Here is a 27,249-nt window from a genome sequence, read left to right as displayed (position 1 = left end):
AAAAACCTGCAATTGCTCTTCTACAGTGGAAATTGGTTTTAATAATGATAGAAATAATGAAATTATCTCACTGTAGTCTGCTGTGGGTCTTTGAACTTAAGAGTCAGAATACCTGGGCTCCACTCTCAACTCTGTCACTTACGAGCCTCAAATCCTTCAGAAAAGTCACCGTCTTCCGGAGTCTTAGTATCTCCATCCGTGGAATGGGATATCTTCTTCACAGATAAGATTAAATGAAATTACAGTACAAAATAAGTGTAAGAGATGGCTGCTGTTATTGTTATTAAGAATTTGAGGTACCGCAAAATGTCCTTTTCATTTCCTTGTCTTCTCATGAGTGAAGGAAACATTTTACTTTGCAATTTACTTTCTTAAGAGTGTGGCCGGGCGCGGTGGCTCACGGCTGTAATCCCAGCACTTTGGGAGGCCGAGGTGGGCCGATCACGAGCTCCAGAGATCGAGACCATTCTGGCCAACATAGTGAAATCCCGTCTCTACTAAAATATAAAAATTAGCTGGGTGTGGTAGCACACATCTGTAGTCCCAGCCACTTGGGAGGCCGAGGCCGGAGAATTGCTTGAACCTGGGAGGTGGAGGTTGCAGTGAGCCGAGATCATGCCACTGCACTCCAGCCTGGCGCCTGGTGACAGAGCAAGACTCTGTCTCAAAAAAAAAAAAAAAAAAAAAAAAAAAAAAAAAAAGATTCTAAAAAAAAAAAAAAAAAAAAAAAAAAAAAAGTGTGGCACTAAAAATGGAAGTTTTAGAATTATGGGATAATTGAGCTGAAAAGAATCAAACCCCTTCTCCCTAACGTGACTGGAGCAGAAAGGTGACTCATCGGAGATTAATCAGTAAATTCATGCAAGAGATACTAATTTGCAGTGGAAACTCACATGTTCTCAGCATCAAACAGGAAATTGTGTTGACTGATCCTCAGGCCACGCCTGCTTAGAAACAGTTCCTTAATCTGTAGCAGTGGCTGGTTCAGGGAACGGGGGAGCAATCCGCGGTCAGAGATTTTGCCTGGGGCCTTGGTTCTGCTCCCTGCTTGTGGTGTCATCTCTGAGCAAGTAACTTTCCTCTGCTGTTGCTTATTACCTGTGCTTGGTTAGCAGGCTAGTGGTGGATGATGGACATAGGCCAGGAGAGTTGGGAAAAATGTCACTGCAGTTATGAAGTAATAAATCAGAATCTAGCGCCCTCATTTTGCAAATGGAGAAAACAATTTATCCCAAATTCACTAAACAAGTAGGGACTTGAACCTGAGCTACTTGACTCCTAATTCAGTGCTCTTCCCCTGCATATAAAGTCTCATATAATTTATAAATAGGGAAGAATAAAATGGAGTAAGAGAACATGATTGTGGTAATAAACATCTGGAACTTGTTTGCCTGTGAGGTTACATAGGGTAAATGTATACACAGGTTCAAAAGGGGAATTAGATCATGAATGGTAGGAAAGAATGCTGGGCAGGGAGTCAGTGCACCTGGGTTTAATCTTTAGATGCGAGCTAATTTGGACCTAAGTTTCTTCTAAATATAATGGTCTCTTTCATTAATGAATTGCCAGGCTTCTCAGAGTTTAATCTCTGCAACGGGTTATCAAAGCGTTCTCGGTAACGTTTAGGGGATATTTCCAATTTTGTAAGAAGGCAACTCTGACGACTACCGTTCCCTTTGATTCGTTTGTTCCTTCAATTGATAGTCTTTGAGCATCTATGCAGGGTCACATACTAGTTTTGCTCTCTCAGGAAATGGCTATGCCAAGATGCTGGCTACAGTGGCCTTTGACTATGTTCCTCTAATACGGAATTGTACTCAGTATTATCTGGGAAAACAAAATGTAGCTCTTACATATAAAGCATTTACAAACACAAGAGTTCACTGTGTCAACGCTGGCGGTGATTGTAGCTGTTCCTACTGCTGCACCTGTTTGTCCCTGAGCCCAGCTGGTGTTTCCTTCCTACATGGTCATCTTTCCCCAGACTTTGGAGCCCTCGAGGACCTTGATCAGACCTCATGTCTTCCTCTCCTATAAAAGAATAATGGGAGCCTTTGCAAAGGAGTGTCTGGATATGCCAGCCTGTTGCTTCCCTTGTGGTTGTGCACATGCTCTCTGCCCTCTGAAAGGGCAAGTATAGCTCATCATCCTGTCCTGGGAGGAAGTGTGAAGAGTCTTTTGTGGTGAGTGATAAGCTGACCCTCACTGTCACTGGGCTGTGGTTACAACCAGGAAGTAGCTGTGGCTAGACTGTCGAGTTAAGACAAAGGCAGCAGGGTATGTGATTGTACACATCATAGCTGTTTTCCTTACAGAGCATCAGCTGTCACCCATTCTTGATGTAAATGATGTCAAGATAGCTATCTTAAGCATCAGGATTTCATGACATAAAGAATATAAAAGCAATGTCCGGTATATAGTAGGTAACCAGTACTTGGTGGATTGTTTTTAGTAGTGATAAATCTCTAAGCATCATATCATAGATATAGTATGAAAATCAAGAATGATTTGAGAAGGATCATCAGGATCAGAGAAGACAGCACAGGCTGACTGGAGGAAATTCACAAACATTGAAGGGCATCGTACTGCAAGTTTCTTAGTTTATAGACTGGTGTTCCATTCACCACACTATGCTTCTACAAAGCAAAATAAAAGCACTGCTTTCTATGATCCAGGTCATTTCCCATTAATGTTATCCTATTTGAACCAACAACTAACTACAAAGGTGAGCACCCTTCTTTTATGGAGCGGGAGGCTGAAGCTTGGAGGGTGTAGATTATTGCTGAAGGACACCAGATTGGCGACAGAATCTGGATTCCCCAGGACTTAACCATGGTGTATTCACCTCTTCATATAGAAACTCTCCCCATGGCCAATGTCAGCACAAGGCTGAGGCCCTTACTAGAGTCAGGTCATTTTCGGTGATCTTTTATCCCCAATCCCAGAATCCTGAGATTTGCTCAGACCCTGTGACATCATAGTTACCCTTAACTTTGTCCTTGATTCTTCATTTAGTATTTCTTTTATATGGTTAAGTTTTTATTTGTCTCTCCCTTTAAAAAAAATTATATATATGTGTGTGTGTGTGTGTGTGTGTGTGTGTGTGTGTGTGTGTGTATACACACACACATATAGACATATAAATATATTTGGTTGTATATTTTTACAAAGGTATTACATGGTCATGTTGGGCTTAAAAAACCCAACTATGTTAGCACTTTGATCTTTCCTTCTGTTCATATTTGTGTCTGTATATTTCATAAATAGAAAATTAGGACACTCCTTTGCAAATACTGAATGTTCTCCTATGTCATTAAATATCCTTTACGGCATCAGTGTTGATGATGAGTCTTGATACTACCTAATTCCCCTATTGGGTTCCTTTTAGATCATCACGGGGGAATTCTACCGGATCTATTACCTGAAGAAGTCGCGGTCGACAATTCAGAACCCCTACGTGGCAGCACTCTATAAGCAAGTGGGCTGCTTCCTCTTTGGCTGTGCCATCAGCCAGTCTTTCACAGACATTGCCAAAGTGTCCATAGGACGCCTGCGTCCTCACTTCTTGAGTGTCTGCAACCCTGATTTCAGCCAGATCAACTGCTCTGAAGGCTACATTCAGAACTACAGATGCAGAGGCGATGACAGCAAAGTCCAGGAAGCCAGGTGAGATACCACCTCCCCATGGCCAGAGCGCGGACCCCTTTGATACAGTGCAGTTGAGTGAGCACCTCTAGCTGGGCTCTGGTTTAGATGGGTGAATAAGGCATAGTTCCTATTCTTGAGGAACTCACAGTCAGGTGATTGAGATGGATATGTAAATCAATACTTCTGATAGTAGCATTGATGAGTCCATTCATTCATTCTTTTGTTTATTCATGAATTCATGGGTGCCTGATATGCTCCAGGCGTGGGTCCAAAACACTACCAGGGATGCAAAAATGAAAAGGGAATAGTGCCTGCTCTAAAGGTTACAGTCTAGGTAGGGAAGACAGACAGACAAGTGTGTATTGGGGATGTGAACATGGCCCTCTCATGGCCCTCTCTTGCTCTTGCAGGAAGTCCTTCTTCTCTGGCCATGCCTCCTTCTCCATGTACACCATGCTGTATTTGGTGGTAAGTACCCACCCTTTGATTTGAACAGTGCTCACCCCCAGCTTCAATCCCTTCCGATATGATAGCCCTCAAAAGAGTTAGGGGCATGACATCACTGTGAAATCCTTGAAAAAAAGGTTAGTTAGAAAAGTTAGGTGTGAATCTAAGCTCTGCCACTGCTTTAGCAGAAGTTATTTTACTTTCCAGTTTTTCCCCCCGTTTTTCAAATAAAAATAGTATTTGCCATAGCTGCTTGATAAGCATGATGGATGCATTTTGAAATTTTAAAGTGATAAAGCCACTTGTGCTGGGTTGGTACAAGAGTAATTGAGGTTTTTGCCATTACAAAAACCCCTGGACTACATTACTTTAATGGCAAAAACCACAATTACTCTTACACCAACCTAAATATAACATTTTAGGGTGCCAGCACCGTTTTCGGAAAATCTATTGTGGGAAAAGATTGGTAAGTAAGGCTCAGAGAATTAAAGTGAACTGCCAAAATTTACGTAAACACCAGGACTGTTGCTCAAGCCCAAGCCTTCTCGTAAAATTTTTGAAACGTTCACCATGTCAGTCCTTCGTATTCTACTGGAGGAAGGACTTTAAGGATTATCATTACCTAAGTATTTAGAATAATTTTGAGTTTTGCAAAATACTTCTGCTCCGTGAGAATGCATGACTTCATAACAACACTGTGAAGTACACAATCCATGCCCCATTTCTCAAATCCACAGACCAAGGACCAGAGAGGATAAGCAGCATGTTTAAGTTCCTTCAGCCAGTGGTGGAACCATGATGATTCCCATGTCGCTCTTCTCATGGCCGTGTCTGCTCTGATTTCCTGCAGGCTGTTGGGCAATGCAGGTGAAGTGCCCTGTTCGCCTCCAGCTGCCGTACAGACAGAGGGCTGGTCTGTTTTTCTTTGTCAGTTACACGTGGGCTTCCCTGCCTTTCCTCTCCCCTTGAATGAGGTCTGTGTGTGCCAAAGCACTTCCTGCTTCCAGCCGCTTTGGTGGAGTTCAGAGTGAGAAGGTGCTGAGAGGTCAGACATAGCTCAGAGGAGCACAAACTGTTTGGAAAAAGAACATTTTTATTTCAACCTATTTAAAAAGCATAATTAGGAACTGGGAAAAACAACAGAGAGGTTGTTTTATTTATGTTTTGTTTTTTTCCGCAATCCTTTCCAAGTGTAGAGGCCTCTAAACTAAGCCAACATTGGCTTCCCATTACCAAGGATGCAGAGCTGAAAGATGGGCCCCAACCTATGACAACATTAAACATGAGTTTTACGTGTACATGAATAGCACTTCCCTCCATTCTTCATCTTTTTGTTTTTGTTTTGCTCTTAGAAAGGAAAATTCAGCAAACATACTTAGGTTCCTGCTCCATGTACATATTTTACCCAGGGCTGGAAACAATTTTATAAATGTAATTTCGGTGTTTTTATAAAAGTTCTTAGAGGAACCGGGTATGTGTTCGTTTTTTTCATGTCTCTTCATTTTATTCCAAGAGAAAAATACTGGATTGTTTTGAAGCCAGCATTGTGCATGTGGCCTTCACAGCTGTACAACAGGTGAAGATGCTGACATGCTTTGGGTGCCTTCTCTGTGCCTGGTACCATATCTACTTACTCTTGGTTCTTGGTGACCTGATGAGGTGTGTTTTGATTATCCTCTCCAACTTGAATCTAAGACGTTCAGTAACAACAGTTCCACTGTCAGTAAGGGACAGAAAATGTATTTGCACTTTGGGAGGCCGAGGCAGGCAGATCAAGAGGTCAAGAGATTGAGACCATCCTGGCCAACATGGTGAAGCCTCATCTCTACTAAAAATACAAAAAAATTAGCTGGGTGTGGTGGCATGCACCTATAGTCCCAGCTACCCGGAGGCTGAAGCAGGAGAATTGCTTGAATTCAGGAGGTGAAGGTTGCAGTGAGCCGAGATCGTGCCACTGCACTGCAGCCTGGTGCCTGGCGACAGAGCAAGACTCTGTCTCAAAAAAAAAAAAAAAAAAAAAAAAAAAAAAAAAAAAAAAAAAAAAAAAAAAAAGGAAAAGAAAAGGTATTTGCAGGCCAGACTTTAGCTTTGTTGTGTGTTCTTTTCATTGTACTACGCTACAAAAACAAACAAAAACCAGACCTCTTCAGGATGAACTTCAGGAATATTAACTCTTAACCCTAACTTAAATTTTGCCTGAAGGAGACCGTCTGTCTCCTTTGCTTTGATGGTTGAGATATCCCCTCCCTCCTGCCCCCAACTCCAGTTACCTCCTTACCAGCTGGAGGTCTCTATCGGGATGATGGGTGAGAAGTGTTTGGATTGAAGGTTTCTTTGCATCACTCAGAGGGAGGAAAAAGTTGTAGTGCTTCCATATTGCTGGAAGAGGGAAGGAGGAGAAAAGGGAGAGGGGAAAGGAAGGGAGAGAGAGGGAGGGGAGCCTCCTTTGGCTGGGCACGGTGGCTCATGCCTGTAATCTCAGCACTTTTAGAGGCCAAGGTGAGAGGATCCCTTGAGGCCAGGAGTTCGAGAGGAGTCTGGACAACATAGGGAGACGTTGTGTCTAAAAAAGAAGAGAAGGAGAGCCTCTTTAATCCATCAATCCATCCTCTCCTTAGCATATCGTTATATCCCCCACCTCCCACCCCACTGTGCATATACACTCTTCAGAACTCTTGTACAAACACACATTCAACACTCACAACTCACACATGCAAGGTATATTACACACCTATTTTTAGCTCTAAGGTTATCTTGCCCTAAAACAACCTGCGAGGATAAGGGCCAAAAAATGCGTACAACACCCTTTGCCGGGGCATATGCTTATGTGATATTATAGAGAAATCCCAGCTCTTGTAACATTTGATCTGCAAAGCTTTCTTCTTCTTCCTACTCTGCTGCTTCTTCTCCTTCTCCTTCTTGTTCTTCTTCGACACACATCCACACATCTGTCACCCAGGATGGAGCACAGTGGATCTTGGCTCACTGCAGCCTCTGCCTCCTGGACTCAGGTGATCCTTCCACCTCAGCCACCTGAGTAGCTGGGACCACAGGCACATGCCATCACACCCAGCTAATTTTTGTATTTTTTTATGGAGATGAGGTTTTGCCATGTTGGCCACGCTGGTTTTGAACTCGTGGGCTCAAGTGATCCACCCACCTTGGCCTCCCAAAGTGCTGGGACTACAGGTGTGAGCCTCCATGCTCGGCTGATTTACAAACTTTTCTTTTTTGAGACAGAGTCTCGCTCTGTTGCCCAGGCTGGAGTGCAGTGGTGTGATCTCGGCTCACTGCAACCTCTGCCTCCCGGGTTCAGGCAATTCTCCTGCCTCAGCCTCCTGAGTAACTGGGACTACAGACACATGCTACCACACCCAGCTAATTTTTGTATTTTTAGTAGAGATGGGCTTTCACCATGTTGGTCAGGATGGTCTCGATCTCTTGACCTCATGATCCGCCCACCTCAGCCTCCCAATATATTTTTAATAGAGATGATGTTTCACCATGTTAACCAGGCTGGACTCGAACTCCTGACCTCAGGTGATCCACCCACCTCAGCCTCCCAAAGTGCTGGGATTACAGGCATGAGCCACCGCGCCCAGCCAAATTTTTGTATTTTTAATAGAGATGGGGTTTCACCATGTTGGTCAGGCTGGTCTCAAACTCCTGACCTCAGATGATCCACCTGCCTTGGCCTCCCAAAGTGTTGGGATTACAGGCATGAGCCACTGTGCTCGGGTGATTTGCACAACTTTCTAAAGGAAGTTGAAAGGACACCACTTCGGGCCACCAGAGAAGGTGGGAGACTCTGCAGTCAGTCCAAGAAGCCCTTAGACCCTCCCCTGGGGCTTTCATGTTGGGCTTCAGGAATTGCTGGAGTTGGGGAAATAGACTGGCCTCCCCGGTGCACCCCATGCTGTTTTTTATTCATGCAGCGTGTGATTCATGGCTTCCCTGGGGTATTGGGGAGAATCACATTTGAGCTGGCCTGGTTTAGCATTGACAGCTTTTGTGTTTGGAATCAAGCAGATGTGGAATCAAATCTGGCTGTATCCATGACTAGCTATTAAACCATGAGCAGGCTACATAGCTTTAGAGCCTTAGGGTACTCGTCTGTAAAGTGGAGGTGTTCATGTCTATTTTGCAGAGTTATTGCCACTTTTCCCCGCTGAACTCCACTTTCCCCATCTGTCAGATGAAAGAATGGGATGAGATGGCCTATTTATCTCTCAATCACTGTGGCTCTATTTGAAAGAAGTTTGAACTTCCCTAAGTGCTAAAAAGGAAGATGGGAAGCTATTGAGACAAACTTATGGCACATTACCATCAAGTTCAGGGAATATCGGACCGGAAGCACCAGCGTCTCCACTCCAGCCTTTCAGCAGCAGCCACTTCCAGAACCTCCATAGCTTTAAGGGCACTTCATGTTAGGTCAATGAATAAATTTTGCCAAATGATGAGCTTGGAAAAACCATGCCTCAAACACCAAATTATCTCTGGGCACAGAAGCTTAAGGGTGAGGTTAAGGCTTGTTAGAGATTAATGCAAACTCTAATTTAAAAAAACACACAAACCCACAGCATATATAAGCATAAACTATGCTTTATACCTCTGATCCCTGGCCTGATCCCCAGAGGACCACATCTGGATTGACCCTGAACCTCCTTACTCAGAGTTTGAGGATGATATGGTAACTGGATAAAATGCCAACACGAGGGCAGACGCCAATTCATGTAGCACCCCTGGTGTCTCCTCTGTTGGGCTGGGCACTCTGCTACCTTTTGGGGATATTGAGGTGAATAAGACCTGGGCCCCGCCCTTAAGGAACTCACCTGTGCATCCAACATTCAGCTTTTGGTATATACTTAGTGTGGGACTATTATGTGCCAAGCCCCATGCTAGGAGTGGGAATGGGGAGATGGTTACATCCTTGCATAATGTAGTCCAAAGAAGCAGTAGGCGATGTCCTGCTTTGGTACATTGGCTGGTACAGAATAGTCTGGTACATTGTCCAGCAGGGACAAGGGGATGTGTAGGTTATATTATGGACTGTCAGAATTGTGTCCCCTGTGCTAACCTGGAGCAGGGGGTGGCAGTAGAGGTAGTCACATGAAGAAAGAGGAGACTGAAAGAACTACATGTGTGAAGGTGAAAAGGAGGATGGTGATTTGGAGAACTGCAGGTATTCAGTTCAGTACAGCTGGGATGGCTGGTAGGAACCAGGGAACTGAGGGTACACTTGAGAGTTGAAAATACCTTTGGGATCATCAGTCGCAGCTCCTCATTTTGCAGGTTGGATTAGGCAGCACTTTGTGTTAAGGCCTTTCCTTAGCTGCTGTTCTCCCCTCTCTCCCGGAATCCTGCACCTTGTCCCCCCACCTTCTTTAGGTCCCTTTCCAGGAGGCTTTCCTGACTCCCCTGTTTAAAATGACAGACCCCTCCTCTAATACTGTTCTCCCTATTCCCCTTTGCAGCCTTACTTCTCACCATCTGACATACTATATATTTACTTGCTTGTTTGTTTCTTCTAACTAAATTATAAATTCTGGCTGGGTACAATGGTTCATGCCTGTAATCCCAGCACTTTGGGAGACTAAGGCAGGAGGATCGCATGCCCCCAGGAGTTCAGGATCAGCCTGGGCAATATAGTGAGACCCCATCTCTATTAAAAAAAAGATTGCAAATTCTCGGGGAAGAGATTTTTTTGGTCTCTTGGATTCACTGCTATGTCCTATTTCCCAAAACAATGCCTGACCCCTGGTAAGTGTACAATGAATATTTGATGAATGAATGAATGGATTTCAGTTCTTCTGACACTCTTGGGCCATCCTTCTTTCCATTCCAGTCAGAAATTTCCTTGTCTCCTAATCATGGACTTGATACATTGCTGAGGGCCTGTGTAGTGTAGGGAACATCTTGGCTGAACTCTTTCTCTATTAATTCTTACTGTGCTGTCCTACGAGAACTGTTTCTGTGTCAGAGGGTTTGTTGGGTGCCAAGGAATGGGGAAGTGGCTGCGCTCTAACAGCCCTTTCTCTGGGCCGTGCTTGTTAGTCATTGAGGTTTTATTCTGCATGTTTGGTGCCCTGGAACCTGGGATCTGGTATGCCCGCGAGGTGTACCCACAGATCCTGGGAGTGGCCGTGGAAACTCCTGGTGGGAGCAAGATTGTTGTTTCCAAAGGGAATAAACCACTGCACCAGATGTTTTTCCTTTTTCTCCCTATAACATTCATTTACCTTGCCACACATCCATCTGTTTCTGAGTACCTGTTCTGTGACAGACCCTGTGTGAGCACCTGGGGACACCAAAAGAGCTCATAATTGTGTGTGGAAAGCCAGAGAAGTAAATAGTGGCGAAACAGCCGGTTGCATTCTCTGCTTAGGGGTGGACGAGGGGATGGAAGCGGCTCTCACCTCTGCTACGAGGTATACTGATCAGCTCTTAGACTCCCTCCAGCTTCAGATCAGGTGAGAGATTCTTCCGCTCTAACTCTCAGAAAAGCTGTATACTTGTGTTTTGAATGTGGGGGTTGAGGAAGTGTGTGCGGGTGACTTAGAGGAGCCTGAAGTTCCAAACATTCCCAGGAGGTTGTCCTTTGGTGTAGTGCCCTCAAACTGCTGCTTTTCTCGAAAGACAGAGGTCCAATATAAAAAGACAAAGACTTTGGGTGAGGCAGTGATTTCCTATGGAAGCCAGGAGGTTCTGTGATTAGAGCACAGACTCAGAAAGAGGCAAATATACTCAATGTACATATCTGTCAGTTACCTTCAGCAAGTACCATGGCCTCTTTTAGCCTTGATTTCTGCATCTGTAGAATGGACCCAGTGGTATCCACCTAACATGATTATTGTGAAAATTGGAGGTAATGTAACTTAAAGCACCGGGCCCAGGCTCTGGAACAGTGCTCAACAAGATGGTAGTTTTCTTTCCTGCCTCTGATAGTGACAGAAGACAAGATTTGATTTTCTTCTAAAGGAGGAGAAAAGTCAATAGAAAATTATTTTGTCCTGAAAGGAAAGAATATTCCAGAAAGAAATTCTAGTTCTAGGCTATGTTTGCAAGCCACCCACCAGGCACATGAACCAGAGCCCAGTGAGAGCCATAGAGGAGATTAGAGAAGGGAGAAAGTTTCTCACTGGGTGTCAGTGGTCTGGACTGGCTTCCAGGAAGAGGGTAGGCAGGGACCTAAGGAAGGACAAAAGCCTCCCTTTCACTCTTAGCAGAGCTGTCCCAAGAGCAATGGAAATGAAGTGAGAGGACAGCACAGACCTGTTCCACCAGTATGCAAATCATGTAATGAAACACAAATGACTTAGCAGGAACGACAGTGTGACTCACCCACTCATCTGACTCTGCTGGTTCAGACCAGAGGAGCCGCCTCAAATTAAGTCGGTCCTTTCTAAGGAGGTTTTGTTGGAATTCCACAATACCCTGGTTCTGAAGCTAGGACAAGGAAGAAGAGAACTCCACTGATAGAGTGAGTTCTACATGCCGGGGCTTACATCCATAATTTAGGGATATGGAAAACAGACATACACCTTTCTTTTTATCATATCCACAATCAGCAGTTTGTTTTTTTTTAGCAACTGAAAGCAAAATCTTAGTACAAGAAAAGGTCTTTAAGATTATGTGCTGTTTTAGTGAATGGACTTTTTAAATTCTGTGTCTTTCACAGACTCTTAAATAGATGCTTCTAACATTTTAAAAAATAAACAAATCTTCTCATGCCATATATGAGAAAAAAGAAATTCACAGAAGCAGAGTGACTTATCCAGGGCCATACAGCTTGTATGTAGCAGAGAGAAGATTCCAATCTAGTTGCTCTGGCTGCAAATCATTTTCTGCAGTGTCATATTGGTGCTTGGGAAGTAGTTTCAGAGGGCTGATTCTCTAGCCCAGAGGCCTTCACGCAGATGGGGAAGTGAACACAGAATGTCAGCAATAGACTAGAGGAGGTCAAGCTGACTTAGGCTTTCAGGTTTTGTCCAGCTCTACTTACCCTTTCAGGGCACCTAGGACCTTATTAAACCCCCATAGGCATTCTGATCTGGGAAAGTATGTTTTGGTCCAGAATAGGGGGATGGCATCGTCTATCAGCAAGGTTTGACTTCCTTTCTTCAATAAATTTTACCTGTCTCCTGTGGAGTGGGAAGGAATGGAGACAGCCTCCGGGGGACATTTGGAACTTCAGGCTCCTCTAATTCACCTGCGCACACTTCCATCACCCCCCACATTCAAAACACAAGTATACAGCTTTTCTGAGAGTTAGTTACTTGTCCCCCAGCTCCAGAATGTACTCACTGATCCTAGTGAGGCCCAAACCTCTGTCCTGGGGTGGCTCATGTGAACTGGGCTCTACCCTGGCAAAATCCAATCCATTTAGCAGCAGTGAAACTGGAGTGGGATGGAGAAGGTCATTGGATCCTTTCAGCAATCTCAAAGCCTCTTGCCACCAGCTTACTTCTCATATCAGATGTAGCCACTGGATGAAAGGTCGTTGTGCAATCTCATTCTCAACTCCTCTTTGTTGTTTTGGTGAAATTGCCATGTTTCAGGATGATTTTCAGAGATCCAGGTTACCCTTTTGCCCTGGTGAATGACATTGAGTAAATATCATTCACCAGGCAAAAGGGTAACCTGGGTTTCTGAAAAGTGTCCTCAGTGCCCGTCCTGTGCCAGACAGGTTCCTTTCCATGTTGTCTCCTTTGATCCTGGCAACCCAGAGAAGGATATACTTTTCTACCTATTTTACAGATGAGGAGACTGAGGCTTATAGAAGTCAACTGACCACATACTTAGTAAGTGACAGAGCCAGGATTGAAATCAGAGCTATTGTACCCCAAAATGCACTTTACTATTGCACTGATTTCCCCAAAAACCCCAGCTGCAGACACCGGGATCAGTCCTGACCTCAAGGCATTCCTCCATAACTGTGTTAGTTACTGATGGTTATCAGGGAGCAAGCTCCCATCTGCTTACTGTGATTCCATGTCTGACTGCTTCCCAAAGGCGTTTTTTTTTCCCTTGACCCCTACTCCTTTCTCATTCATAAGCACTCCCTTCCTTTCTGGAGCTATCGTGATGACTGGCCTTTTCCTCTCTTCTTGTCTTAAGCTCCAACCTTAAGTATCTGAATCAGTGGAAGGCGAGATGTGGGCCTTGTCCAGTTGGGAAACACACCCTTCCTCTGCCCCACCCTTGGTTTCCAAGGCCTGTGACCTCAGCCTGCATGCAGGGTCAGGGGGAATGGTTGGAGGACTTGTAACAAGCATTTTCTGAGGGCCTACAGATTTTTCAGCAAGGGAAGTTAGATAATCTTGCCGCTCCAAATTAAGAAATATGGTTAAACAATAAAATCACCTATTTATTGAGTAGCATTTCATGCCATCCTCTACGTTATCAACCAAACTGGACCATAGCCTCTAAAAGAGTGGTTGCTACACTTAGTTTATATGTGAGAAAATGGAGGCTCAGGGAGGTTTTCCTGATTAAAATCTGTGTTCTGGCCGGGCATGGTGGCTCCTGCCTATAATCCCAGCACAAGCCGAGGCAGATGGATCATGAGGTCAGGAGTTCAAGACCAGCCTGGCCAATGGTGAAACCCTGTCTCTACTAAAACAACAAAAATTAGCTAGGTGTGGTGGCAGGTGCCTATAATCCCAGCTACTCAGGAGGCTGAGGCAGGAGATTCACTTGAACTCAGGTGGCAGAGGTTACAGTGAGCCAAGATCGTACCATTGCACACCAGCCTGGGCAACAGAGTAAGACTCTGTCTCAAAAAATAAAATAAAATAATAAAATCTGTGTCCTATTATGCGCCCCACCCTTGTCCACTGACAAGAATAGCTGAAGCACACTACAAGTGGACGATTCCTTGTTCCTTGAATTTGCCATTGTCCTGAAGACTTGTGTTGAGTTAGAGCTAGATCAACACCTTCTTCATCTCCATTTCTAAAAGGAAGCATCTTTTCATTCACGATTATACAGTCCACTGTTAGGTCATTAAGGGAGAAGTCTTTGGCCTATACCTCTGATTCACTAACTTCGGTATTGCCTATAGTGACCCAGTCTTGCCTAGAGCTCTTCAAAAGCACCAAGAGTGTGGCACTCAGTGCTTTGCATGAAATAATTTAATTTTCACCATTGCTTACAGTAATATTTTCCAATTGTGATTCAAATAGGTAGGTGTTTTCTGAAAATAGCGATTAAAGGTCAAATAAGTATTCTTTCCTGCAGGACTTCTCAGAGGCTTTAGTAATCCTATAAGCCTGATAAGTGACAAAAATAAGGATTTAGTATAGAACATTCATCTGCCTTTTTTGAAGAAGCCCTTAATATTCAGTGGAATATGGTTTGGGAAAGACCGGCCTGCTGAGTAGAGTCTGGGTTGCTTCGTTTGACCGAAAGCCCTCTGTGAACGAGGCCCTCCTTGTCCCTGTAGCCCTATTTCTCATCAGTGCACACCCCACTTCCCCAACACCCCTTTCTCCAGCTATACTGAACTATTTCAAGTTTTGGGGAACTTCTATGGTAGGCCTCTGAGCCACCCCTCTGCCTAGACTATATATCCTCACCCCTGTCCTCTTAAGTCTCAGCAAATCCTCATTTACCTTTAGGATTTAGGTCAAGTCCCCTTCGAATTATAATTGATCCTGGCCCCTAACTTCTTTCATAGCTCCTATGTGAGTACACTTATTTGTTTTCTTGTATTCCCTGATGTCTGCTCTATATGTCAGGATTTATAACTTCTCATTTTTCTTTGTCTTTAGCATTTTTCATAATGCCTAGCTTCTTTCTTTTTTAAAAAAATTTAATTCTCCAGATCTTTTTAGGATATCTATGGCAATCTAATAATATTTACATATCAACTTCTGAATTTAAAAGTGGACTATTCTTCTAAGTAAAGTTCTCGCTTTCTGTCTCTTCAAATTGTCCTTTCCCTCCTTTATTCCATAAAGGCTCTGAGATCTTCTTTTACATTTTTAACTGATTATCATTTATAATGAGAAAACCATTGTTTTTTTATCACTTGCTTAGCAGGCAACAACCTCAGTGCAATCTTTTGTCAGTATTCTTATTTTTTCCTCTTACATTTTTCCAACAATACAGTTGTATAATTTCAAAATGATTATAAAGTTGTCTGCTGTCTTCCATGCCTGCTTATTTGAAATAGTTTTCCACATAGTTGAGGATGTGATTCTGGGATCTTCCACTGTTCTGTCTCCTCAAGACGGGCCACTGGCTTTCTCTTTCCTCGCCAGCAAGGGGAGGTGTCCATTTGTCCCAGGAAGGACAAACTCATGTCTTCAGCACTGCCACAGGTCTATCTTTAGGCCATCAGCATCCTCCCCTGCCCTTTCTCCCCTTCTCCTGCTTTGATTTGTAGTCGGAAGTTCCTCTTGTCCATTTGCCTCTTCCCCCTCATTTCCCAAGTTCCCACAGGAACCTGGAAATAGGTTGTGCCCAGAGGTTAGAACGGAAACTGCAGCAAGATAACTGACGGGACAATACCCAGTTGACGTCATTTCAACTACTTTGCTTCAGCTAGAGGTGGTTTTTTTTTTTTTAATCTTCCATTTTTGTTCAGGTTACTCTTCTGCTCCACCCTGTCTAGTGTCTGTCAACCTCTATTTGAAAGTTCCCTGGCATTGTCTTGTTGGTTTATGTGTTTCCTTATATTCTAACGCAATATCCATAGTTCTAAGTGGTGACTTAGAAACGTGTCCTTTGATAGAGTTGCTTTCTTCTGAAGCAGAAGCATCTCACTGGGGATGTAATAACTTCCCCTTATCGTCGCATATTTCATTTCCATGCCGAGACCAGGTAGTGTAGGGATTACATAGCCATAATCCCCAGGGAAATACACAAATGTGTTAAGTAAGTTGTCATCAATTGTAAAAAAAAAAAAAAAAAAAGAAACCTTTGCTAGCCCTTGTTACTGTTCTTTAATGATTAGTTTCAGTCAAGAGGAAGATAAAGTTCCTACTATGTAGCAGTGTGCTAAGCCATTTCTGTATATTATTTTGCTGATCTTTCCCTAGTTTATCTCCCTAGATAAACTCTATTTTCCCTGTTTTTTAGTGCAGGAACTAAGGCTTAACATTATTTATTTATTTATGCAGAGTCTCACTCTGTTGCCCAGACTGAAGTGCAGTGGCATAGTCTGAGCTCATTGCAACCTCTACCTCCTGGGTTCAAGTGATTCTCCTGCCTCCGCCTCCCGATTAGCTGAGATTACAGGCGTACACTACTACACCCAGATAATTTTTGTATTTTTAGTAGAGATGGGGTTTCACTATGTTTGCCAGGCTGGCCTCAAACTCCTGACCTCAGGTGATCTGCCCTCCTCGGCCTCCCAAAGTGCTGGGATTACAGGCATGAGCCACCGTGCCTAGCCAGGCTCAGCATTTAAATAACTGGCTTGAGATCATGTCCAAATTGTTCTATCTACAACATGTCACCCAAGATCCAGATGGTTCCAGTTCATAGAAATGTAGTGTGTGTTCCCTGAGGTTATAATGCATGTGAATGGGGAGTCACTTCATGTCTGTTCCTTTTGTCTCCTTTCTCCAGCTATACCTACAGGCCCGCTTCACTTGGCGAGGAGCCCGCCTGCTCCGGCCCCTCCTGCAGTTCACTTTGATCATGATGGCCTTCTACACAGGACTGTCCCGTGTATCAGACCACAAGCACCATCCCAGTGATGTGCTGGCAGGATTTGCACAAGGAGCCCTGGTGGCTTGCTGCATAGTAAGTAGCGTCTTGTCCTCAGTATGCAAGTGGAGCCCTGGACTGTTGCTTGTTAAATGTTTCCAGCTCAGTGACTAAAGCTAGAGAGCCCTCATTCCTGTTCTCTGCTTGGTGTCTGAAGAGAAACCCAGCTTTGGACTCCTTCAGTAAAATGAGAATAATTCCTGCTTCTTCCCAGCCTGCGAATCTTTATCCAATAGAGTCTGTAAATCTTCTCTATAAATACAGAGGGTTTAGACTCATAGAATGTTGCAGTTGGAAGACAGCTGAGGTATTGTCCAGCTTGCTCATGTTATAGCTGAGGACATTTAGAGAAGAAACTTACCCAAGGTCATGTGTCAGCAGGTCATGCTTAGTGTCATGCTAAGTCTGTTGACCCAGTAGCAAGATCTAAGTCTCCTGACTTGAACACTCACATGCTGCTTTGGTGGACACTCAGTAGGCAGTGGGACTTCTCAGCTTCTTGCAAAATGCCTCCCCTTCCCTCTGTGACATTTTGGGTGACTCAGACAGACCGTAAAGTCATTGTTGCTTGGAGAAGAGGAGGTTTTCTGAAGGCTAAGCCCTCCCCCAGCCTTAGATCTTTGTATATCAAGTCACAGACTTCCTAGGGACAACTTGGGATGGACCACATACTGATTCGCCCCAAATGAATGGATTACCTTTTCACATACTTCATCTCTGAATCCAAGGGAAGGTAGGATAAGTCATTCCACTTCTCTGAGCCTCCATCTGTAGGCGCTGCTTTTCCTGCCTGCTAAGTGTTTTGAGGGGCTTATTCAGCAAACATGACTGAGCACCTACTTTAATATTGAGCCTTCCTGGGCCCTACTGAGGGGACCTCACCCTAGTCCAGCAGGAATCCCAGAATACAATAATGGCTGGATATGTAAGCACCACACTTGTAAGGTGTATTATTGTTAGTATTATCCTTGCTCACTCACAGTAAGGATTATGAACAATGGAGAGATCTAAACCAGCTTCTTATTCTTTCCTGGTTTCTGAGGCTGGCTGCAGGCTCCTGTCTACCTCTGCAGCCTCTCCCCCACTCCTCTGTAATAGCACTTAACACTCTAGATTGAAGTTGTCCGTGGGTGTCTTCCTTTACACTGTAAGTTCTTGAGGGCAGGGGACCATATGTATGTAATATAATATTATGTTACTCTTCCTGTCTTACCAAGGTCTCTCTGAGATCCCAGCTCAGACTAAGTAAATGTGTGCTTAGCAAGCAAAAACCCAGAATCAATGAGTTGATCTAACCTTTCTTGAGAACACTGTAGAGAGTATTATCTTGAAGGTGTAGGGATGAATAAGGCTCAGCCCTCCCAAGGAAATCCCATTCTAGCTCATTTCACAGCCAGGCCCAAGCACAGGAGCTCAGTGCTATGGGGGCTGTCATAGTGACATGTGCAGGGGGCTTCCACAGGCAGGGAAGCACCTGGCTCCATGTGCAAGGGTTAAGAAGAGGGAGAAGCAGTTGCAGCATTCAGAGCGAGCACTATGAAGAACGCAGCGTGTGAACTGCCTGCCGGCCTTTGACATGGGAATCCCAGCCTACTGGGCAGGCTGTTTTAATGGCTTTCTTCCTTGCTTTCTTTTTCTTCTTTCTTTTTAAAAGTAAAGGCCAGGGCGTGGTGGCTCGTGTCTGATCCCAGCACTTTGGGAGGCCGAGGCAGGTAGATCACAAGGTCAGGAGTTTAAGGCAAGCCTAGCCTGGCCAATATGGTGAAACTCCGTCTCTACTAAAAACTACAAAAATTCGCTGGGCATGGTTGTGCACACTTGTAGCCCTAGCTACTTGGGAAGCTGAGGCAGGAGAACCACTTGAGCCGGGGAAGCAGAGGTTGCAGTGAGCCAAGATTGCACCACTGCACTCCAGCCTGGCAACAAAGTAAGACTCCATCTCAAAAAAAAAAAATGTAAATACCAGAAGGGAGAGAAACTGGGGGAGCTAACCGATAATGAGAGCAGCTGTCACGGACTCACTTGTTCTCTGGTGCCTGGGCCTTTAATGCGAAGTGACAGTGGGGGATGGGTATTTGCACTGAAGGTAACCCTTTGCTGACCGTGCCCGGCTGAGCTTTGCTCTCAGCAGTAGGGCAGCCTGCGGGGGTCTGCTGTGTGGTTCCTTCTTGGCGCCACTGCCCTAATTAGAGTCCCCTGCATCCCCAGTTGAAAAAATTAAAAGGTGAGGATATCCTTACTAGCCCTCTTCTCTTTTATATCCTAAAACACGGGCCATGAGCAATTAGAAAGTGTTCGGGAGGACTGTGGCTTATTTTCAAGAAGTAAAATGAGGGTTCTGACTTGTGACCTGTTTGGCTCTCACTGATTGTAGCACAGTATAGGAATTTGATCCTAGCATTTACAAAGCACCTACTCTGTGCTAGTACTGTTCTGATACTTTACCCGTTGTCTTCTTTTGGCCACATTAAGCCATTGTACTACAGCCGTTTTACAGAGGTAACTAAAGTCATCCAGGGTCAAAGAGCTAATAGACAGCTGCCCCACGATTCTCATGGACCCACAGCTCTGCCTCTACACTCTGCAAGGAGGGGGAGTTCCTGATGCTGAAGGCCCTGCAGTTAACTTGAACCTGAAGCTGCATACTTAGCTGCTTAAAGATTGTCATTTGATTGTGTCACAGGGTCCTTCCTGACCGTTTGGGTGGATACAGTTATTGCTTTGAGTTTGAAAGCCTGTTTGACAATGTAAAGATGGTTAGGAAAGGGGCGATAAATATCTTTCCCTGCCTTTTGCCCACTCACCTGTGAACGTGCAAGAACAGGGACTCAATCTTACTTATCATTTTTCTCCAAATGCCTAGCACCCAGCCTCATGTTCAGTGGGACCTGATGGTCCAGATTGGCTTGGAATCACAGCACTGAGAGATTCATTTCACTGAAGCTATCTGAGAGGCCAGGGCAGGGAAGTGTCTGGAAGCTGTGACCATTCAGCATAAATGTTTGGGAATGCTCAGCCGGGAGAAAAGAAGGTAGTGTCTTTTCTAGTCGTAAGCTCCCAGGATTCTGCTGTCTTGGGTTTGACTGTGAGGGATACTGAAGCAAAGCTCGGGATCCTGGATTGAGCAGAGATGGGTAGATCTGTGAAGAGGTGTGGGGAACCAGAGACCATGTGATGAAGACGCCAGGTGCCCGGGAGAGGGGACTGTGAGGAGGATGATGGGCAGCTGCCTCATGGGTTTTGCAGCTTTATTAGGCTTGTGCAATGTAGCTGTTATGTGCTTGGCAGGAGTCTGTGGCCTCTGCTCTGCTTGTGCCACATTACAGAACTTTTCCCCATGAACCAGGGCTGCTGTCCCAGTGAATCCCAGGAAGGACCAAGTTCTCTTCTAACTCATGACTACGGCTGTATTGAATGGTTTTTGAAACAGTGACATCACCTGAGGTTAGGAGGATGGAGAAAGGAGCAGCAGGTATGGCACAAAAGACATGTCATGATCTGCAAAGAAAACACAGAATCCGCTCTTCCACCCTGCCAGATAACCTCCTGAGCCAAGCCTCTGTGGACTCCCTGTTAACTGACTGTAATCGTGGCTGACATTTACAGCTAGTGCTCGACTTACGACCACGATTGGTTCCGACAGACCGGTCGTAACACGATTTGGTCATAAGTTGAGTAGGCTATATGCACGCGGAGATGGTAGTGCTGCCGGAAGCTGGTCCGCACTGTCGTACACCCAGCTGGGCAACGTTTGCGCTGCCAGACGCGGAGCAGTCGTGGCTAGCGATTGTGGTCGTAAAGTCGAATGGTCGTAAGTTGCATAGGTCGTAAGACGATCAATACCTGTACTGAGAGCCCAGGCACTCAGAAGGTAGCAGAGCTGGAGTTGACCCCAGACAGCCTGACACGGAGCTGGCACTCCAAGACCCAGGCTTCGGCAGGCCTCCTCTCGTCTCTCCATCCCCATCACCTCCTGGCATATCAAACATTTCAATATTTTCCAGCACCTGAGTTTCTATATTAGAGAGCTGTCCCCTTTGATGGAACACAGTTCCAGTTTCACCTCTGGAAACCTTCTGTATTAGTTGCCTCTGGCTGCTGTAACAAATTACCGCAAATTTAGTGGCTTAATACAAATTTATTTTATTACAGTTCTGGAAGTTGGAAGTTGGAAATGGGTCTCACTGAGCTAAAAACAAGGTGTTGGCAGGGCTGTGTTCCATCTAGAGGATCTAAGGGGAGATTTGTTTCCTTGCTTTTTCTAGCTTTCTGGAGCTACCTGAGTTCTTTGGCTCATAGCCCTGTTTTCCACTGTCAAAACCAGCAGCATAGAATCTTCACTTCTCTCTCTCTCTCCCTTTCACACTCACACACAGATACACACACACTCACACACACACACACACACACACACACACACACTTTCTCTGGCCTCTGCATCCATTTTCACATCTTCTTCTTGACTTTGGTCCTCTCGCCTCCTTCTTTTAAGGATGCTGAGACCACCTTGATAACCCTGGATGACCTCTCCATCTCAGGATCTTAATCTCATTTTGTCATGTAGCATCATTAATTGCTTCTAGGACTTAGGATGTGGGCATCTTTGGGGGACATTGTTCAGCTTCCCACAACTTCGCCGGTCCGTGAAGACACTATTGTCTCACTTCCTTCCAGTCCCCCATGGCCCTTTGTACTTTCTTCCTGCCCTGGCTTTAGGCCTGATCTATTCACTGCCTGCTCATCTGTCTGTCTCCTCAGCTAGACTGTGGGTGCCATAGTAGCAGAATCCATGGCTTAATCTTCTGATTATTTATCCTCAGTGCCTGGTACAGTGGCTGACACAATAGGTGCTTGATCAGCGTTGGGTAAATGGTGAATGCTGAATGAGCTTGTGGCTTCAGGCCAGACACTTCCCTTCTGGGCCTAGTCTCCTCACCTGTGAGTTGAATCTAGAGGCCTTGTAGCTCCATGATCTCTTTGCACAGACATTCTATGGCACAGCTGACTTTGTAGTAACTGACTGAGGTATATAGCACATTACCCTAGAATGTTGGTTTCATTACTGCAGAGCCTTGGGCAACAGGCATGACAGCCAAGCACTCTTTACCTAGGTCTATTGAGGGTAGATCCTGTCACAGCAGACAGATTTGTCTAGACGAAAATCACATGCCAAATGGAAGTAAGTCTGGTTTCCTCCTCCATTGCTTACTAATTGAATGCTTTCCAGAAAGGGAAGACAATGGAAACCAGCACAGCCAGAAAACCTACAGTGTCATGGACTCAACACAAAGACACAAGCACTTAGGGTCACATAGGCCTGCCTGCACACCTTCAGAGATCTGGACAGACGTACACAGGACAAAGGAGACAGCCACAGCCGAGCTAGGCCACGAGGTGCATGGGCAGACCCAGTCGCACCCAGATACGCAGACATCCATTCTGTCTGTCTCGCCAGAGCTCAGAACCACGGGCACACAAACAGGCAAATAAAAAAACACAGGCTCATATTAACTCTCCCAGCCCCCTCTCGCCTACACACTCACTAAGTCACCCCTACCAGAGATGTGAACTCTGCGGTTGAACTCACCCAGGTACTAGGATGAAGAAACAGACACCAGTTCATTTCCTGTCTGGTGACAACTTGCATATCTGGTCACCTCCTCCCTGACCCTCTAACAGATGGCAAATTAGAGGCCCCTGGGAGGGGTCAGGGGAGGGCCTGGCTGCCATTGCTGTGGGTTCAGCAGAGGAAGCAGCTGCTCATGAATTTCATAAATACACAGCAGAGCCTTTCCTGGTTTTCCTCTTCCCGGGGGTGTGGCTCCGCTCGCTCTATGCTGCTATCTTCCTCCAGATGGAGGGAAGGGCGAGGGCATTCTTTGTCTCTGCCCTGGTGAAGTGACCTTGGGAAAAGACACCAGCAAGAATGCCAGTGTGAAGAAGAGTTCACCAATGACTTCCCATGCAAAAGGAAACTGCAGGGCAGGGAAAGGGCAGGACACGCCCAAGGACACACAGTAGCAGGGTAGGAACCAAGTCCCCAGTTTATAGATTCCATCTAAAGGGCTAAACAGTAAATTCCAAGCATGCTTGGTCATGAATTTGCAAGATTTCTTCCTTCCCTAACAGGAGAGAGTCCCATCTGTTCCCTTCTGATTTATGCCAGTGCAGCCTGGGCACAGGGGAATGGATGAAATGAGCTTCCAGACCTCTTCTGGCTCTGCAAAAGCCTAGCTCTTTGCCCAGTAGGCCCTGAGGGTAATGTGACCTTGCCACTGCTGGCCCCTGCTCTTACGCAGGCAGAAACTTGGATGTGGGAGAGAGAAGGAAGCAAATAAATAAACTTCGGCCGCCAACAGATAATGACAGTATCTTTGTAGTACTCTACCACTGTCCAAAGTACAGTTGACCTTGAACAACTTGGGTACTAGAGGGTCCGACACCCAGCACAATAAAAAAGTCCAAATGTAACTTTGGACTCCCTCACCTCAAAACTTAAAACTACTAACAGCCTACTGTTGACTAGAAGTCTTACTGATAACATAAATAGTCAATTAACACATATTTTGTATGTTTTACGTATCCTATGCAGTATTCTTACAATAAAGTAAGCTAGAGAAAAGAAAATTTATCAAGAAAATTATAAGGAAAAGGAAATGTATTTACTGTGCATTAGGTGGGAGTGATCACCATAAAAGCCTTCATCCTGCTTGTTTCCATGTTGAGGAGGGGTTGGTCTTGCTGTCTCAGGATTGGCAGAGGCAGAAGAAAATTTGTGTATAAGTGCAGCTTAAGCCCATGTTATTCAAGGATCAACTGTACTTTAAGAACTTCCTTTCTTACTCCCCTGGTAAGATGGATGGGCTGACGAAGCAGAGGCTCAGAGAGGGAAGTTTTATTCCTGCCACTTGCTAGGGAGGCCTTTTCCAATCCCGTGAGGACTGGGATGATTAATCCCCACCTGATTTTTGGATTGAGGATTCAGTGAATTAAAGATGCATTATGCTTGGCACATACAACATATTGATTGTGATTTGTGCATTAAGTACTGTACTTTCTTTAAAGATTCAGAGCTAAAAGGAGTTGGTCCTTAAAGAGCTTATATAGTGCAGTAGCTTTCCAAGACTTGACCACCATCTGTAATAAGAAATATATTTTATATCATAACCCAATAGAGGTACTCATATATAACTAAAACAAATATTTCATAAAATAAGACTTGCCTTTACTGTGTGAGACATTCTAATATTTTCTATTAACCTTCAAAAATGCTGGTGGTGACCACACAGTTAGCTGATTTTGTGACTTGCTAATGGCTTGAGAATGATCTAGTAGGAACAGGCATGTAAACAGACAAGTATGATAGAAAGGCATGGCTCTTGGGATGGGATACCCTACTGAGGACAGTGGGGTTACAAGAGAAGGGGTGATTAATTCTTCTTGAGGGTATTGGAAGACTAGAAAGAATTTTTAGAGTAGGTAATTCTTTTAAAATGAGTGGCCATTTGCTATAGATACAAAAGATAAAAAAGGGAATTCCATGGAGAAGGAATGACACAAAGACATGGAGATGGCTGAGAACTTGATATGTTTTGTGACCCTAACAATGCAGAATGGAACTTGTGGGATAATAGGCAGAAGTGACCTCAATGAATAGTAGCCTCCTCCTCCCTTGCAGCTTCGAAATTGGATGCTTTCTGGGAATGGGACCCCCTGCCTTTGTCAAGCCTCGGTTATCCTTGGGTACCACGTTCCTAAGCTCCAGCTCCTACTGGATCTAGCACCCCATAGACAAAGCTGTCAGTCCCCTGGGTCCTCCTTAAAATAGTCATAGGCTCCCTAATAGCCTATGAATATTTTTCTGGAAGGTTTCTTGGCACAGATTCCTGTTCTCCATCAGAATTGCCCACAAATTTCTTTAAAGAAAGAGGGGGTGTGAGCGGGCGTGTCTTGCTATATTGCCCAGGCTGGTCTCAAATTCTTGGGCACAAGCCATCCTCCCACCTCAGCTTCCTGACTAGCTGGGACCACAGGCACACAGCAGCATGCTCCGCAAAATTGCTGTCAACTTTCATTGCTCCTCTAAACCTTCTTTGTTCATTTTGTGGGACTAATTTCTTTAACATTCCTCAATAGCAGTGATGATCCTTAATTGTGATAACCGAGGTAGGATTTGAATAGTTCTTCATAAGGCTGGATGCGTGGTGGCTTATGCCTGTAATCCCAGCGCTTTAGGAGGCCGAGGTGGGCGGCTCTCTTGAGGTCAGGAGTTCAAGACCAGGTAGACCAAAGTCCCATCTCTACTAAAAAAAATACAAAAATTGGCCAGGTGCAGTGGCACATGCCTGTAATCCCAGCTACTCGGAGGCTGAGGCACTAGAATGCTTGAATCCAGGAGGTGGAGATTGCAGTGAGTGGAGATCATGCACTGCACTCCAGCCTGAGCGATAGTGTGAGACTCTGCTCAAAATAAATAAATGAATGAATGAGTAGTCCTTCATAGCTACAAAGTGTTTTTACATATATTCTCTGTAAGCCTTACAGAAATCATGGGTAGGTGGATTTTTATTTTTTCATTTTCTTTTTTTAAAATTTTATTATTTTTCTTTCATTATTTTTTTTACTTTTTTAAAATAGAGACGGGGTTTCTCCATGTTGGTCAGGCTGGTCTTGAACTCCCGACTTCAGTTGATCCACCCACCTTGGCCTCCCAAAGTGCTGGGATTACAGGCGTGAGCCACCGCGCCCGGCCCTGGTGGATTTTAAAAATAACATTTGCACACAAATACAAGGCAAACACATCATCTGCAAGTGTAAAACCTTTTTATCTTGCATAAATTCAAGACAAGTGTGACAACTTGGGTCACACTGCAATAGAGATTTGTAGACTATATTTTGTCTGACTCCCAATGTCACACTCTTTTCCACCTCATCATTTTCCCTCTCAGATATACTAGGAAGTCACTCAACAGAAGTGCTCACATACTCCCAGTGCAAAAAGCCACTAAAAGCCCTTTTTTGAGGTCAAAAAATAATTATTGCAATTGGGTAATTCCATCTAATCAAAACACAAGGCTGCCAAAGATGGGTTTTCTTTAGATAGCACTCACTGTACTTAGGACCTGAGGGTGAGCCAGGTCCCAAGGCTTTCTCCTCCAAAGAAAGTGATTCCTTCCTTAATCCAGTATGGTAGACCAGAAAGCTAAAAGGAAATCCCAAGGCCAAAGCACATGGGAATGCATGCCAAAAAAGCAACAGCCATGGTCTTTATGCTCACACGCTGGATGGACCAACTCTATTGAGAGCTACAATTTCTGGGCTCTGAACACAGAGATGACTCAACCCAATCCATGCCCTTTTGAGTAGCTCAGTCTAGAAGGGGAAATATGACACAGCATTTAAAGCATCACGTCTCAGAGCCTATGGTCTAATGCTAAGACGGAAGGTTATTAAAAGTTCAATCTGGGTACTAAAGAGAGAAGATAAGTGTGATTCCAGGAAGGCAATATGTCCAGTGTACAGACAAGAAAGCCGATCTTAAAAAGATTACAGATTGTCAGCCGGGCACGGTGGCTCACACCTGTAATCCCAGCACTTTGGGAGGCCAGGGTGGGCGGATCATGAGGTCAGGCGTTCGAGACCAGCCTGACCAACATGGTGAAACCCTGTCTCCATTAAAAATACAAAAATTAGTCGGGACTGTTGGTGCATGCCTGTAATTCCAGCTACTCTGGAGGCTGAGGCAGGAGAATCGCTTGAACCTGGGAGGCGGAGGTTGTAGTGAGCCGAGATCGCGCTACTGCACTTCATCCTAGGAGACAGAGCAAGACTCCATCTCAAAAAAAAAATGATGACAGATTGTCTAAGACACACACTCATGCAATGGCAGATCTAGGATTTGAACCCATCGTTCATCTCCACAGAATGTCCGCTAATGGATTTCTTAACTGTAGTCTGCGTAACAAATAACTGTAGTGTTTGCTAAAATGCAGGTCCCAAGCAACACTCTCAGTAGGTCTTGGATGGCCCCAGGAATCTGCTATTTCTGGAAGCTCCCAGGTGATTCTGAAACAGATAGTTTGAGGACAACACCTTAAGAAATACCAGAAGAGATGACTCTGTTTTCTTGTGGTTCTAAGATTCTAAAATTATTTTGCTTTTATAGTTTATCTACCCTCTGCCAGCATTTTAGCTCCATGTGTTATATAAGGATGGGATTCCTGTTTTCAAGGAGTTCACTTACATCAAGGACTCCAGGAACAGTTAAAGGGTAATTTTGTTGCCATAATCTGCCCTTGACAAAATTAACAAAATGGTCCTCAAAATTTGCTGGTTCAGCCATTCCTAGCAAGGAAAGTAGGAACCTGGCTACCTACCCGACTTCTCATTTCTGGTGTATTTGGTTCTTGGTAACCTCTAGGCAGGCAGCACCCCAGC

At 44.7% G+C, this 27,249-nt stretch overlaps 1 protein-coding gene across 1 annotated transcript in view; it reads left to right on the top strand.

Moving 5' to 3' along the window:
• Positions 1 to 27,249, top strand: part of PLPP3 (phospholipid phosphatase 3) — an 86,781-nt gene that overhangs the window by 52,024 nt on the left and 7,508 nt on the right. Inside the window, exons 3-5 of the mRNA XM_017543988.2 lie at positions 3,389 to 3,666; positions 4,059 to 4,116; positions 16,672 to 16,848. Of these exons, the coding sequence (XP_017399477.1) occupies positions 3,389 to 3,666; positions 4,059 to 4,116; positions 16,672 to 16,848 (513 nt within the window). The remainder of the gene's footprint in view (positions 1 to 3,388; positions 3,667 to 4,058; positions 4,117 to 16,671; positions 16,849 to 27,249) is intronic.

The sequence above is a fragment of the Cebus imitator genome, unplaced genomic scaffold (assembly GCF_001604975.1).
Source record: "Cebus imitator isolate Cc_AM_T3 unplaced genomic scaffold, Cebus_imitator-1.0 Scaffold163, whole genome shotgun sequence".
NCBI classification, from domain to species: Eukaryota; Metazoa; Chordata; class Mammalia; order Primates; family Cebidae; genus Cebus; species Cebus imitator.
This window is presented reverse-complemented; position numbering and strand designations above follow the sequence as displayed.